Source organism: Phlebotomus argentipes, unplaced genomic scaffold (assembly GCF_947086385.1).
Source record: "Phlebotomus argentipes unplaced genomic scaffold, Phlebotomus argentipes genome assembly contig_75, whole genome shotgun sequence".
NCBI classification, from domain to species: Eukaryota; Metazoa; Arthropoda; class Insecta; order Diptera; family Psychodidae; genus Phlebotomus; species Phlebotomus argentipes.
The window spans coordinates 1,153,425-1,170,900 of NW_026776170.1; the positions used below are offsets into that span (position 1 = coordinate 1,153,425).

A 17,476-nucleotide genomic window follows, 5' to 3' on the forward strand; every position below is an offset into this window, starting at 1 on the left:
TTCCAGTTACAGTCGTTCATTGGATTCACCATTCAGTTGATCGTTGAGTCGTGGCGCGAAGTGGTTGTGTAGAGACTGTTATAATACAGTCAGTGGTGTTGAGTTATAGTACATGTGACATGAGTACCCAGAGAATTTATAAGTTAAAAATACAGTGAATAAATAGTTTGGACCAGTTGTTAGGTTTTCAGGGCAAAAATATGGCACGAGGAGCCATTATACTGTTCGTGGTAAACCTCTTGGCTGTTTTAGTGGCTTCAGCTGCTGTTAAGGGTGAGTACGAATGCTATGTCGCTAACTTTGTCGTTCGTGCTTTCTGATTTCGAATGTTACCGAGTTAGTTAGTTAGAGATAACTTATTTTCGTCCATCGCCATCTTAATGTTGATTTTATGCTCCCGAACAAAACAACAGTAAAATCCTTCAATACTCAGTATATTGAAGTTGTAAAGTTAAATTTATTTTTATTCTAAATTTCAAAACAAGGAGACATCGTCAAAACCTAAGAGTGTGTGGCGATTGAAGCGTTATAGCTTTAATAAATAATGTAACGCTGCCTAATCTCCATGTTATATGACAAAAAATGAATTGGAAGCAGCTAAACTATAGCACAAAATTTACTTTAATACAATCCAATATAAATACTTACTTATATGTTTCGTGATAGAAGTGGATCTGGAAGGATTTGCGTTTAAGACATATGGCTACATTAATTAAAAAGAAAGAAAAAATGCCCTAATTTCTCTTTGTCTCAAAAGTGTAAACTATTCCCGCAAAGATTGTTGACAATCAGAGGCGCTATGTAGTTAAAATGCATTTCAAAAGATTCCTGAATTTTGAGCTGTTACACTCTGTACATGAGACTGAATTGTAAGGAAGTGTGTTTCAGCGGAGGAAGACTGGCAAAGACGAATGTCACTGCTGAGCAAACGACACAGTACAAATGAGAGATGGAAATGTTAGGGCTTTACTCAAGCATTTGACGTAATGGATATAATACTTCGACCCTACGATCCACCACTTACTTAGATAGCACTGAAATCTCATTGATGAACTAAGTTTTTTTCATTAGATAAAATATTCAGGACAGGTTTATTTTCACGGTTGTGGATTATTACTCCGCTTACCAAACATTTGATTTTAATGTTGAAAACACAGTATTTGTCATCCGAAAATTGATAGAGGTCATCTCTTTTTTCACCACGCATATCGTGTATTTCCTTCCTGCTCGTGCAACATAGTTTGCAGATCTTCAGACAAAAATTCTGAATTAGTCTCATTTAACATATTTCTGTACGCAAATATCTCTTTACTATTTTTGGAAAGTAAAGAGATATGTACCCTAAATTATGGATAATATTAAGCGCGCGTTTAAACAAACAAATACTCAGTTACTGTTGAAATTCAAACCAATACAAAACAGACTGTTTACCCTTTTTTCATTTCAGACAAATGCCACCTTGAGTGCTTATCAACCGGAAACCCGGTAAAATTACAGCCTGGTCATACCTACACATACAATGTTGAATCTGTGGCTACAGTACTACTGGCAGGCGTGGATGGTCAGGAGACACGCTTGCGTTACGAGGCGGAGGCAAAGGTGTTTGCCCAGGACCGTTGCACATTTTTTGTGAGCTTGGCGAAAATTGTTCTACAAGGAGCTGATGAAAAACGTTTCACGCCACCTGATCTCGCTGCTCAATTAGCTCTCCCGACTCGTTTTGCGCTGGGCAGCCCTTCACTATGCGCTCACGAGACGGACTCGCCATTTTCTCTCAACCTAAAACGCGCCGTGGCGTCGTCATTTGTGAATGGAGGTGAAGGAGCCGTAACAGATGTGGATCTTTTCGGGCGTTGTCCAAGCATAGTGAGCGTTACTCAAACTGGCGGTCAGTTCATAGTAAACAGAGCGAGAAACCTAAACCAATGCAGTGATCGCGAAATTCTGGGTCATACTCTCACCGGAAGTGTATTCAACGAAGCAAGTGCTATCAAAAGCACACCAAGCTTGAGTGGTGACTACAATAGTGAGGTTAGGCTGAAAAATGGCGTAGTGCAACAAGCAACAGTAAGTGAGGAGTATCGCTTCCTTGCATTTGCGACAAATACAGCGGGTGTCCGCGCTAAGGTGGCAACAAAGTTATCACTAACGAATACAAAGAAAGGAACCCTTGATAACTTACAAGCGGCAGTAGTGAAGCGAGGCGTGACGTTTGAGACACCCCGTAATGGCGGTGGTAAGATAAAACTATTACACTGCACTAAAACTCACATCCCCATAAATGTTTACAGTCCATATACATAAATTTCAGTTTCTCTAACTGATTCGAGACTTGAATATCTTTTGAAGTTATAATCTAATTTGCCAAGGCGCCTGTATAAGACTTTGGATTATTGAACTCCTCGTTTTTATTGTAACGTTTAAGGCAGTTGTATTTGTAGCAGTACAGTGTATTTATATTAATACAAAGTTTGCTGATTTTGAATCAGTTGATACTCTTTCTAATGATATATGCATTTTACAGTAAAATAGACTAATGCGCAGAGTTCTTATTTCTGCACGGCATATAACATACTATCAAATTATCTAAAATCGCTCAAATTTTTCGCATAGCAATGCTTATTTCGAGTCAGATTCAGCTCTTACAGCAGAGATCATTTACTAACTTATATGGCTTCAACGTCCCATTAAGGGACAATGCCTTCTAAATATGAGGAAATACTCGAGACAAGTTTTGCTGAACAACCATAATTTTTTATATAAAACTTTAGTAAATATAGCTGCTTTGACGTATAATCACAAACATAATTTGTGCCCATCCACAATTTTTAATTATTATTGCCTATTATAGGTGCATCAGCGCAATCACTACGTGATGCTGTACGAGATACTGTGAATAATATGGCCGAAGGTGTAAGCAAGAATGCTACGGCTCAATTTGTAGATCTTGTTCGATTGCTTCGTGATGCGTCGAAAAATGACATAAAGACTACATTTCATACGATAACTACTAAATCCTTGCATGAGCGTAGCGACTTAGCACGGAAAGTTTACCTGGATGCCCTATTTCGGACAGCAACTGGAGACTCCGTAGAAGCTATTATAGATTTGATGCAGTCACGCCAATTCTCGACTGCTGAACAGCGTATTGCCCTGCTTAGTATGAGTCTTGTGACAACTTTAAATCGTGATACACTGCAGTCTGTAATAAAGCTTACACCCAATACACCTCACTTACTGCCAGAAGCTTTAATGACCACTGGAACACTGGTCAGAAAATACTGTGAACAGTTTGGCTGTACAGATGACATGCTTGATCGTTCTCTTGATCGCTTTACGGGACATTTACACCAGTGTAATCTAAGAAAGCGCCGCGATGAAGACATGGCGATGGCAGCTCTTAAAGGGGCGAGAAACACGCATGGAAATCTTGGCAAGAAGCTTCTAGATAGTGTTGTGTCTTGTGCTAATAAGGATACAAAAATGAGACTTCGGGTGGCCGCCGTGCAAGCACTTACGGGCATTTGTCATGCTACTGATGCTTTATTGAATTTATTGGAGGACATGAAACTGGACCCAGAGTTGAGAATTGAAGCTTACCTTGCTTTGACACACTGTCCTACAAATGATATAGTGAAGCGATTGCAAACATTGCTGGATGGTGAAAAAGTTCAACAAGTAGGTGCTTTTATAAACAGTCATCTTGCAGCAGTAAGATCTAGCACGGACCCTAGCCGCCAGGTGAGAATATTATGTACCATTAACATACTTGTTATCATGTATGTCTTATCAGTGAGAGCCTGATATGGTTATCTCTTCAATTTTGTTTCAAAAATCATAACAATTCACTACTAGAATATATATACTATTCTAAAACATTTAAACCTGTTTCTGTGTGCCACTTTAAGTTTTCATTCAGTATGCAGAGTTTTTAAGCCAGTGTCTGCCGCTTTAACCATTTTCAACTGAAAACTGAACCTCAAGGGCAAAGCAATTTCGCAAGCTTCCAAAGCACATTGTTTAGGTCTTTTAATGTAGTAACAGTCGAAACACATATTACTTTGTGGAATATTTGAAGTCTGATGTATAGTCTTGATGTGATTGGTGATTCAACTGTCTCTCATCACAGATTTTATTTTCTTGAGAAAAATTGGATTCATGGACAGTTGCATTTCTACACTGTAATCAAATTGTGGCGAATACAAACAAACAGTAGAATGGGGAAAGTACAATGGGTACATTTAAGTTCAAAACGATGCTGTAATCAATTAAGTAGCATGACTGTAAATATAAATAATAATTTTGAATTTGTATACAGGTACACACAATATTGAGGTATTATTAATTTTTTTTTTTTCATCGCTTTAAAGAACAAAACCCTTAAGTTAAGTTCTATGGAATTATTTCCAAAGTTACATACAAGTAATTGTTATTTTTCTTTCTTTCACTTTTTTAGATGATGCGCAGTGTGCTTGGACGTATTCAGACTCAACGTCACTTTCCTTTTGATCTTCGACGTTTCTCACATGCACGTGAGTTCAGTTACGCAGTGGATAGTCTTGGACTAGGTGCCAGTGTCGATGCCGGTGTGATCTACTCGCATGGTAGTTTCTTACCGCGTTCACTATATATGAATGCCACTGGAGAGCTCTTCGGCAATTCATTTAACCTCTTCGACGCCACTGTGCGCCAAGGAAACCTAGAGAAAGTAATAGAGAACTATCTTGGTCCGCGAGGAATACTCATGTCAAAGTCACCACAACAACTCTTCGACTACTTCAAAAGTACTCTTAGGAAACTTAGGAATGCTACAAGGGTTCGTCGCGACGTGAAAGACGATGTAAAAGGCTTTGCCAAAAATCTCCAACTACCTAATGATGTGACTTCACCTGATTTGGACCTTGATGTCAGTATTAAGTTCCTGGGTAATGAGATGCTCTTCCTATCGCTAGGCGATGACTTTCCCGTTACGCCAGAATCAGTGAATGCATTCATTACGCGAATACTGAACGATCTCTTAGATGGAGCCAACAAGTTCCATCACAATTTCCAAGCACATGCGCTTTTTGTGGATGGTGAGCTTAGTTATCCCACAGCTGGTGGGCTACCACTGCGTCTGGCAGGTCACGCCACGGGTGTCGTGGGTCTGGAGGCTAGCGGTTCAATAAATTTGCGAGAATTGTTTCATGGCTCAACAAAGGCTCCTGTGCAGCTTCGCCTAGTGCCTTCTGCCAATGTTGCTATGGCCGGTTCCATGGTTGTGGATGCTTTCAGTGTAACAGCAGGTCTACAAGTTGAAGGAAGCCTACACTCAAGCACAGCTTCAGATGTACGTGTTGCTGTGCTGAACAGTCCCCGAGGTGCGGACATTAAAGTGAGTCAATAATATACCAAATGCAAAAAAAACTCTTGAATACGAGAAAATATTCAATTTCATAATGACTTCATCCTCATTTCGCTGCGTTTGGAAGCGGGGCATATCTTGTGCGAAACTGATTATCTAGAGGCTTGCTTAAAAGATATTTTGTAAAATTCTATAACAGTATACTTCAAACAACAGAAGTTATCTGAACTTTGAACGCGTGAAACTTTAAACGTAAGTTTTTTTTAACTAATAATCTATGGTTTTTCATATGCCATTTTTATTACTGATTGCGATGAAAATAAGTCATCAGATGAAGCTTCATAGTAACCCAGCCTAGCAGTTTAAGCATTACCGAATATCTATCAGAGCTTATCTTTTTTTTTTCAAGAAATATAAAATTAAAAAGGAAACGTTTTGTGATACAGTTGTGCGTAGTACTAATACTGCTATTTTTTATTTCTAGGTTATGATGCCACGCAAAAAGCAAGAGATTTTCAGTCTAAATCACGATGTTGTATTTTATCAACGAGAACGTGGTCACCAGAGTGTCTCCCTGCCACTACGCTTCACATCAAAGCGTTATGCTTTCAGCGGCTGTTTTGATCAGCTTCATAGATACACAGGCGTCACATTCTGTACTGACTACAATGTGACAATTCCAGGCAACGCTGGTGTAGCTCCGTTTCCATTTAATGGCGCCAATCGTGTGAGTGTGTGGCTGGAGGTAGATAGCCATTACCACTTTGCAGTCACACACAGTGAACGCAGCGATGATAAGCAGTTCCTCAGATTTGCGTTTGACACTCCAAATTCAACAGATAAGCGTTCCGTAACATTTTTGGTGGAATCAGCCACTAAACCTAATATATATGTTCGTGCTGAACTTGAGTCTTCATATCGACATCTATTTGCTGAAGCTGGATTAGTGAATAATGAAAAAGAAGTTGCACTCTACGCAATAGCAAACGACCAAAGTAACAAGTACGAGGCGAAGGTAAATACAAATTATAAAACTTTTGAACACTTATTGATAGTACCTTTGAATTGTAATTTATATTCCTTCATCTGTAACTGCAGAAAGATCTGAAGCGAAATTCCTCTAGAACTAGTAGCAATGGGATTACACTAAAATTACTCTATTTGACGGAAAATACTTTTCTTGCACAAAATGTAGATAGAGAACAATGAGCCTCATTATGCCGTGACGGATTTAAAATCAATGCAGCATTTATCTCAAGTCTAGTCCGATATGGACTGTATGTATAATAATAATAATAAATTTATTTTCTCCTCCTCCGCGACTGCGGCTGCCGCCGACTTCACTGCCGACCTGTCTAAAATAAGCTACTATCTTAAGTAATGCAACGATATTCGTCTGTGGATAAAAACTCTGAAAAATTTTAGACTAGCAATTTGTTCTGAATCAATACGACTTTATTTCACTGGATTGATTTTAAAGACATTAGTGACATGTTCATAAAATACATTGTGCCCCTTAAATTGCTTTCTCCCGACAGTCAAAAATGCGTCAAGTTTAGAGTTAGTTTTTCTTATGTGAAATATGCTTTCTCACATTTTTTTTCTATTCTAATAGGTTGGATTCACTAAAGACATCGCCAAACGCGAGTATAAGCCAATTCTACAACTTACAACTCCAAACAATAATAACGCGCTGGGCTATAGTGTTGATGGAACGATAGGAGTGTTCGACCAAGAGGGCACAACAAAATACGATTTGCGCAACCTGAAGTTAAATGGCGGATACTTTACAAAGCACCCTGTGGTTGTTTATGGAAGTGTGACACAAAAGGGCATGGCCTTTGACATGGACCTGAAGGTAACACATAATAGCGACATCACTACTGTGACGGGCGCATTGCAGATAGATGGTCCACGTTTAAATTTCAACATGGAAGCAAAAGGTGGATGGTATACGAAGGTGGTGTACAAGATGTCATATGAACCAAATGATTTACTTAACCATTTGGAATTAGATTACGGAAGAAATCCTACAGATAGTCAGCATGTGAAGGTGAGATTATTACAATAACCTGAGTATTTGATAATCACATTGACAAATATTAGTTAATCAAACATTTTCCTGCAGAATCATAATTGCTTAGTAACAAATTATCTTCTTTCTGTACAGATAAAGCAACAATGGCGTCATCTGCAGGTGAAATATCACCTAGAAGAGCTTTCCTTTGCCAATGAGCTGGAGCTGAGCCAAATATCACTAAAGACACACTTGAATGGTGATTTTAAAGCAAATTCGTTGCTCAAATGGAACATAAGCTTAGAATATGGCCCACGAGAAATGTCTACGGAATTACACGTATTGCTAAACGAGAAAACCAAAGGTGACTACTCCGTAACAATCACCGGGTCCATTAACCGTCGTAATTTGAGTATTACCGCTCGACGTGTGGTACAGGAGAACGCGTCAAAGTACTCAAATCGCTTATCCACGAGTACAGGTCTTAATATGGAAGCAAACGGTGTGCTCGGCCACAAGATTTCTATGCAGGAGGCGGATGTAGTTCTAGATGCGAAGGCGCAGTTTGGCCATAAACAGCAGACATACTTGATTAAATTTGAATTAAAATTGAAGCCACAAGGCGGCAACACAGAGGGCTCATTGTCATTGGGAAAAACTGATATAGTAACATTTAGGGGAAAACTTAAACGGCAAGGTAGCAGTCAGAGTGGAGATTTACAGATTGCAATTAAGGAGATATTAGAAGCTACAGGTGACTTTTCAGCAACTGGGGGAAATGGCACGGCAACATTAAATCTTGACGTGAAAAAATTGGCAAAAGCGATTAAGATATTGTCCACATTTACCATTGAGGCGCCCACATACAATGTAGCTACAGAGGTAATATATGATGGGAAACGTGCTATTCGCGTAGATTCACACAATCATGCGAACGCACAATCATTCAGTAGTCACAACGACATTGAGGTACTGACGGAGCGGTACGTATGCAATGTCAAGGGATCGATGGATGGCAAAGCGACAGATGGAGTGATAACAGGTGCAGTGGATGTTACCCTTCCTACAGGTCGCAAACTGAGTGGATCAGTCAATCGCGAATTAAAATCCCAGGGTGAAAATGTACGTGGAAGTTGTGACATTCTGTTTAGCGACCGACTTCCAAGCGATAAAACCCGATCATTAGCAATCAATTCTCAACTGGTGAATAGCAAGTGGACTCAAAAATTATTCCAAACAAAGCATACAATCACATATAAAAATCTCAACGGACAAGATGTAACAGTAAAATTGGATGTGAATCACAAGTCAGCCAAAGGAAATTTCAGGAGCATAGATGGAGACTTGATCATGAATGGTAGTCTGTTTACCAGATCGCTCAAAGTGACACTGAGAGTTCCTGATTACTCGCAAGTAAGTTACACTTATTGCAAGGATAAGAATTTCATATAGTAACTAGTACTTTGTATAGTACTGAGCTCGTCTATTGATGTCTATCAGGTATACTTAAATAGTAAACCGTAAAGAGTTATGGAGCAAATCATTTATGAAATATATAAATGGGCTGAATGGTGAAATTTGAAAATATGCAATAATTAAAAAAAAAACTTTCTCCCATGATCACTCGTGAAAATATTCTCGATACTTAGTAATAAATAGTCCAAAATAAACTCTAATTTATCACACACTAATATATGTAGGTATATATATGTAATATATGTACACTAATATATGTAGTACATATATATTGCGCGCACGCAGCAATTCTTTCAATTACTCAGATCACTATTATGTACATACATATGTGTAGGAAGGATGAATTTTAGAAATAATTCGTTATATTTTTCGCAATTTATTCAATCTAGTTTGCAATTTCTAACCCAGGATCACGCAAACTTCAATGTGGCCGTGAAATCGGATAAGGACGGTGATTTTCAAGTGGTTGGACGTTACGTAATTGGCGGTCGTGCCAAAGCAAGCGAGTACGACATATTTCTCTCAGGACACTCCAATGGCAACGTGACACGCACCATAGAAGTGAAGTCTTCAGGCAGCTTTCTTAGTCCGCAAGTGGATAATGGTGTGTATGACACTAAATGGAACATAAGTGTTGTTGCAGATGGTAAAGAATCCGGCATGAGTTTGGCAGGAGTCGCGAACGAGGATCATGCGAATGTAAAGGTAAAATATTTGCACGACAAGTTGACAGAAAAATGTACTTAGGAAACAAAAAGTATCTACATACACATGCTTTTAACTTTGCAGATAGATTTAAAATTGCATGAACGTGATCCTGTATCAGTTTCGCTTTCATATAATCACGAATCTCTGGATGGGCAAACGAGTAAATGCAGCACAGACGCAGTACTAGCATACGCTAAGGATAAGAAGATTCACGCACGCGGTTCATTAAAGCGTAGTGAAAGCCGTGAAGTTGACCTACACTTGATCCTTGATACGCCTTATGAACATGTCTCAAGTGTTGTTGCAAACGTTAAGGCATCTAGAACTACTGAGGGCACCGTTATCACTTCTACAGATTTGACAATCAACGAACATAAATATGGGCTGAATAGCGCACTCGTACTCTCAGACGTCAATCCATCGGTGGATCTAGTGCTGGTGTACCCTAAGCAAGAAGTCAAATTTTACGCAGGCTTTGCGCGAGTAGGTGAACAGAAATATAATGGCAAAGTCAAAGTCACAAATTTAATGGAATACAATGTTGATATGTCAGGTATGCTAATCTTTAGGGTGAAAACATAGTATTAGTGTATTTAACAGACAGTGAAGCTACTCACGAGAAATTGTTTAAAAAACTTCGTAGAATATTGTGAATGAGCAGAATTATTTTGAATGAAATACTATTATCTAAAGAGGTTTCTATATTTCATTCAAACTGTTTCTTTTTTCAGGTGAGATATCGGTGACATCAATTGATAACTTTTTTGCACGCGCAAATATCAATGCGCCCAAGTTTAACCTGAAGAAGTCATACGTGGAGCTTAAAAGTAAACATCAAGGTGGAACTAAAGGTGTTGAAATAATTGCCACAAATGATGGCAAAACAGTGCTTACAGGTATTGCAGATTACACAGTAGATCAAAATCGCACTTTTACTGTGTTTGAAGCGAAGGGGAATGTGAATTACATGGAAACAGAAAGTGCGGCCCATCTAAAATTCATCCACCACACACTAACGGAGGTTGAAAATCAGGAAACAGGAGTGTCATTCATCGTAAATGCACAGCTTGGACCAAAGAGTATTGTGGGTGAATTTAAACTGACCGATAAGAATATACAACTCAAACACACAGCATGTGAAAAGCAACGACAGTGTATTAATTTGGATGTGCAATCAACTATTTTCCAGGTACTTATTTATACCAATAATTTCCTCAGAGAGAAATATGAAACCACTATCGTGACATATCCCGATTAATGCAGGACAAATATCGAATTACTTACTTCTAGCATAATATTGGAGAATTCGTTTTACACTCTGGCTTAATTTATGAGACAAATCACAACTTTTTCATGAAAACCTTACTCGATTTTTTATAAAGTGACTGCTTGTACTCTTTAATTATGTCCTGTTTAGGGTATATTAACTAAAATGCACAGCCCAATTTTTGCTTAAGTTATCTGTTGAATGGCTTTAAACTGCCCTATATTTTATTTTAAAATTTTTCTACGAATTTTGCATTTCACTCATAAAGAGGTTATGGCATTTTTCATTTAACAAAAGTGCTTAATTTAATATGTATCCGAAAGCTACATTAGTTAAATTAGAGCTAAAAGTATTTTTTTTTAATAATATAGTCTGACCTGGACAACTTCCGTCATCAAGTCTTGGTATCAATTGATCTCCGAAAACTCGGCTATTCTCACGAGTTTGGATTGAAAGCAGAGACAAATCGCACGGGAGTGGAACTGGATCACACTATTGAGATGCATTTACAGGCACAGGACAAACCCAAGTATCAATACTCGATGTATTTGCATTCACGCAGTGCAGGTATAATTGTGGGTCTTCCGGAGCGTACTATTGCCCTTGAAGGCGTCTTCCAACGACCCGAAAGCTTCTTCGGTATATGGGATATATCAGCGAATTTGCATCTGGACAAGAAGAATAAGCCGCACGAGGCAATGCACGTGGGACTCAGAGCGCTGACAGCAGAGCCGCGTGAGGGCTCTGCGACCTTCGAAAGTTCAATTACGCTTACCCATCCTGCGGTGTCCAGGAATCTTACTGCTTCTGCAAAAGGAAAATTGGATATGGTGCAACTTCAGGCAGATGTTAATCTCATTTTTGACATTTTCAAAACACATGACAATCAAATAGTGTTAGCAGCTAAAGTAATTAACACGGGGAAAAAACATGCTTTCAACGTTACTACGGACTTATCACTCACTTCCAAACAAGGACTCGACTATCAATTATCAGTCCACGCCGCTATGGCACCGGAAAAACGAGCCGCCAGTTTCCAGGTAACGGAGAAATTTCCTATTTATTCGCGAAATTCTACGTAAAATTATTAAAATTTAGCTAATCGTCACGAAAACTTTGATTTGAAATGCAACTGATGTCACAGATTTTGTATTTCAATTCATTAGAGTTATGAGTTGGCTGTGCAACTTTTCATAACTCGGTCGCGTGTGTGGATAACATAATATATATAATGTAATGATTAGGTGCCACTTGAGTACCGGTATTGTATATACCGATTATTTTTGTTTTTTTTATTATATTGACGAACTTACGTTCTAAAAACAGATAATATTTTAGGGTGGTGTTAACTTCGCTGGTGTAAGCGGCTCTGCATTGTTTTATGTCACGCCCACCGACTTGGAAGCCCGCATGACAGTTCTGGATGAAGATATGTTTGTTGCAACTGCCAAGTTAGAAGACAGTAATCGACTAACAGCATCAGCCACGCTTCAACCAATCAAATCTACGCCTATCAATTTACATGCTACTGCAATTGGCCTCACTGAGGCCAAGGTGAGTTTGAGTAGGGATAAACTCATTAATATAACCGGTGAGTTTGCCATCAGTCGTTTAGCGAGTTTAACAGTAAAAGGTCATCAGGGAGATATTTTCGTGGGTCAAGTAACATTGGATCAACAGCACTTCCTTGCTTCGTCCTACCAAATGAACAGAGATAAAATGAAACTGTTTCTACAAAGTATGCAGGAAACAATACGTGAAGATTTTAGGACAGCTAAGAAGGAAATAGAAACACACTTCGCAAATGCGAAGAAGCGCATACTAAATCAAATTGGCAGCGTGCAGAAATCCATTCCCGATCTTAACCAAGTCGTCCAGAAGTTCAAGCACGAGATTTCGAGCATAGTAAATGAGCTGGAAAAAGATCCTTCAATTAAGCCAGTAATTGAAGTCGTGTAAGTAAACAACTCACTTAAAATATAATTGCATTTCTTAGGTGCGCGAATTTACGTAAATGAACTACAAATAATTATAATTTGGATACAACTAGACTTGAATACAACTTAGCTAGAGGGACATTTGTTGGATTTTACTTTGGGACAAAATGACGAATAATAAAATATTGCTCCATAAAATATTCCGCTTAAAGATCTCAAAGCAAAACTTAGTATTGACAATAAAAACAGAATATATTAAATGTTAAAGAAAAAAACGAATTGTTATATGGAGCAGAATGTGGTAAATCAATTTTTTTTTAATCAATTTTCTTCTTTTTTACCAGTGCTCGCGTCTACGGAGTGATTTCCAAAGCACTTGCCGACGTCTTTCAAGTAGCTTGGCAAAATTTACAAAAACTCAAGGAAGTTTCATTGTCGTTTTACGGAAGCAGTATGGATATATTTAATGAACGCATTCTGCCATCACTGGTAGAGTGGTACACAGCTGTTGAAGACCTCTTGCAAGTTGTCTACTTGGAGACAGTTCAACTAGTGTCTAGCGTACTAGAGCGTATCACGAAGACTCTGAAGGACTATGAGGAGGACTTCAACAAAATAGCAAAAATAAGCACTGAAACCGTGGCTCAGTTGGTGCGGGGCTTAACAGAGTTATTAAGTAATGTAAAACGCGAAGTTATGGATATCCAGAGATTAATTCTAGACTACATGGCTTCACTGCCGGGTGTGAATGGGCTGAAAGAAAAATGGAATGCGCTATTTGCGGAATATAATATCCCAGAACAGGTGATAAGTTTGCTACACGAATTCCGCACTGTGGTACGTGACACTGTGCCTAACAGCGAGGTATATGTCTTCATTGAGAGTATAGTAACGTACATTGAAAAGAAACTACAGCACGGCGAAGTGAACGATCTAGAAATGCTCAGGGATATGTACGCAAAAGGTGTGATAGCGATGAAAGCTATAATACACATAGTGAGGAGTCAACCTAGCGATGTTACAAGTGCACTCAATGTAACACCAGAAGGCGTGACTTTGCCATTTTCACTGGATGTGCTTCGACGCGTGCCTTACGTATCTTCTATTAAAATATCTGCTTTGAAATATTTGCGCCATGAGCCACTCCCAAGCATACGTGATCTCCTTGATGTAGTCACTCCTGGCGGCCGAGTAAACCTGAACTTGCTGCCACCCTTCCCTCTTGTAGGACATGTAGTGGATGGGCAGCATGTGTTTACATTTGACGGACGTCACTTTACATTCCCAGGCTCTTGTACATACATACTTGCACGTGATGCTCTCCACGGTAACTTTACAGTACTGGCCACACTCACAAATGGTCACATGACGGCTGTGACTCTATTACAAACCGACACAACTGTGCAACTAACAGTTGGCGGTGCTGTAAAAATGAACGATAAACCTGCGGATTTACCTATACACCAAGGCGACCTTCACGTATGGCGCCGGTATTACACTGTTACACTACTGACAAACTTTGGAGCTGAAGTTATGTGTACCACAGATCTTGTAATCTGCCACATCAGTGTAAACGGCTTTTATCACAATCGCTTGCGTGGATGGTTAGGTAATGGTAATGGTGAACCGCAGGACGATTTCCAATTACCCTCAGGTATCCAAGCCAGCAATTACGCAGATTTTGGCAATTCTTACAGCCTTGGTACGTGTCAACCTGTCGATGCAAAACACGAGCATGGCCACCACGTCTCTAGCGAACCGTGTACAAGTTTGTTTACTGGCGAAACAAACCTAAGAATAGCAAACTTCATTCTTGATCCGACGAATTTCCATGAGGCTTGTGAACATGCTGTGATGGACGCTCCGGCGGCACAGAAGACCCAAGCCGCGTGCAATATTGTTAGTGCATATGTGAGTGCAGCTCGCTTGAATGGACTGCCTTTGAGTATACCGGATAAATGTTTGCAATGTTCGGAAAATCGTAAACCTGGCCAACAATTTAGTACACGTGCGCCAACTAAACAAGCCGATGTCGTTTTGGTGATAGACACGAGCCAGCCTCATCTACTGACAGAATTCGCACATCAGCTTACAGTAGAACTGCGTAAGGAACTTCGAGCCTTTGATATAGCCGATGTAAATATTGCTGTGATTGGTTTCCAAAACCATCAGCGCTATCCAAGTCTTTTTACACATAATGGAAAACTAGACGTACATGGTAAATTATCGACACCACGAGAGGACGCAACTACTCCACGATGTGATTGGCATCTGCATACAGGTCATGATCAAGTAGATGAGATAATTAACTCATGGATTAATGCCACGGAGAGTCTAATAAATGATTTGGGGCTCTCGTCGGATGCAAGGGCTTTCCAAGAAGCCATGGCCTATCCCTTCCGCGCTAAAGCCGCCAAGATTATCTTTGCAGTACGCTCGGATTCACTATCTTATTCGTCAAATCCAGTGAGTAAAATAAACAGACAATATTTTCGTAGCTGTGATGCAAATACAGTTCCTAATTATATACCTATTGATATGTAATTTAAGAAATTTTACTCGTTACACACACACACACACACTCGGACTCGGATATTTACATTATTTCCCTTATCGTTTCAGAGCAAAATGCTCACTGCGACATTTGCCAATTCTCAAGTAAAAAGGCGTGGAATCCAACTCCATCTATTAACACCCGTTGCCGACTTCACAATTATAGGAAAAGACGTCCGTAATGTAATGGCTAAAGATATTGTGGGCTTCAGTTCACGTACAGTGATCAACATGGAGGTTGCTAAAAAGCGCGTCAACCCCGGACAAACGGCATGGCGTAAAGCTATTCGATATACAGAAGATCTAGGTATGCAGCTTGTACAAGATGCCAACGGGTTCGTGTTCATACTAAACAACTATCAAGGGACTAAGCAAAAGAAACAGTTCGTGAGTGCTGTAGCCACAGCAGTAGCAGATAACACGGCCCGTCATGAGATGCACATGGAATGTGAATGTCGGACAGAATACGGATTACACGCCGAAGAAAAATGCATCGTATCTGAGGTGAAGGTGCTTAAGCAAGTCACAAGAATGGCTAAAGGATAGATTGTTTTAATGGAAAGATAAACCCAAAAATATCTTTTTGTTAAGTTGTGATCCTAAACTCAGAAAATATAATGAAGTTGATGTGATCATTTGTATGCTCATACTCAACTAAAATAATGACATTATAAAATTAGAGGCTTAATATATTGCTAGTCGAATTATCCAGTATGGTCTTATGAGCAGACCAGAAAACAAAGAGACTCAACAGACAAAAATGAGTGGATACATACAATGGTAAGAAACCATGAAATAAAAATGGAATGAAGGCCCGAGCTCAATAGTTCAGTCTAAAAGAGTTCAAAGGGAAATTGTATAAGTTAACTTTCAGTTTTTATTATCGGTAACCATACATAGATCATCTTTATTTTATTATGTAAAATAAATGAGGAAGCCTACATAACTGCCAAATCGCAAAAAGCAAAATCTGATATAAGATCAAATGTTCGGTTTTAGATGGTATTCTATGATTTTCTTTGCGGATTCGTAATACAAAATTATGTTTTATTGAAAACATATTCTAGCAATGACAAACCTCCACTTTCCTAACTAATTATATTACAATTTACCGTTGGGAACAATGTACAATTTCAGTAGAAATATTTTGAACGATTGTATGTTTAATATATGTATATTAATCTCATAGACAAGAACTTTTTATTATGACAAAGCAAAATTACAGATAGTTTTCCCTCGTGTTAAAAAAAGAGAAATTCACTCATGAAATACTCTTTTTAAATCACCATATTCAATGCACGCTAAGTTCCTTGTCGAAGAATTCCGGCATCATATCTTTTAAAAATGACATTTTCAATGCTTTAGTATACAGGCGTGCTCGGCTTTAAAATTTTAATTATCATAAGAACTGACAGTTTAAAGAGTAAGCATTTTGATTTGCTTTTTAAGCACTGTAAAAATTATTTTAGTGGGTTAATTAATACATTTACTTAATGATATATAATGCAACTGGGAATGCCTGTGTTACCTGCGTTGCGAAAAAAAATCCTTTTCACTCTGTGCTGACCTCTTTCATTTCGTCTTCAGTCACCAAAGACAAGATCCTAGAAGTAATGTACTTACTAGCTAAAACGTTATCGTTGTATGGTTTGGACTTTCGGAAACTGATCTTTAAAAGCATTTTCTGTCACACTTCAGATGTATATCTGGGATGTATAATGTTCTGAAAAGACTGCGGTTGAAGAGATTCACAAAGGAATCAACTGCATGGCTGCTTTGTTTCTCGATATCTTCAAAGTATTTCATACGATAAGTCGCGAGATCCTTTTGAAAGAAAAAAAACTCAAGTTTTTCGCCCTCGACAAGTGGCTGCAGCGATTTCTCCACTCATTCTATATTTTGCGTAGTGACGCAGAATATTCGATGTATTTTGAAGAAATTTTATGAGTTCCTCGCAACCATTCACGCGAGGAACTGAAGACTGACATCATATGCCTAACTCAGATGTAGATTGGTATCGATGGACTACAGATGTCTTATCTGAGTGGTTATGTGAAGCATAATGACTACTGTGCTCTACTGCTGACAATGTTTGTGTCAGTGCCTCGATGAATGGACGCTTCCTCACCTCAACCAATTTTGATCATCTCTTCACCAAAAGACGGATACCCCGA

General features: G+C 38.9%; 1 protein-coding gene across 1 annotated transcript; it reads left to right on the forward strand.

Annotated features, from left to right (window-relative positions):
- The first annotated feature begins 10 nt into the window (after positions 1–10).
- LOC132257070 (apolipophorins) lies at positions 11–15,978 on the forward strand. The gene is made up of 14 exons (XM_059753780.1): positions 11–273; positions 1,448–2,236; positions 2,852–3,741; positions 4,457–5,374; positions 5,829–6,359; positions 6,960–7,397; positions 7,515–8,774; positions 9,246–9,542; positions 9,627–10,098; positions 10,277–10,734; positions 11,184–11,852; positions 12,151–12,767; positions 13,094–15,215; positions 15,372–15,978. The coding sequence occupies exons 1-14, from the start codon at positions 201–203 to the stop codon at positions 15,846–15,848; spliced, it is 10,011 nt and encodes a 3,336-aa protein (XP_059609763.1). The 5' UTR covers positions 11–200; the 3' UTR covers positions 15,849–15,978.
- The last annotated feature ends 1,498 nt before the right edge of the window (positions 15,979–17,476 follow it).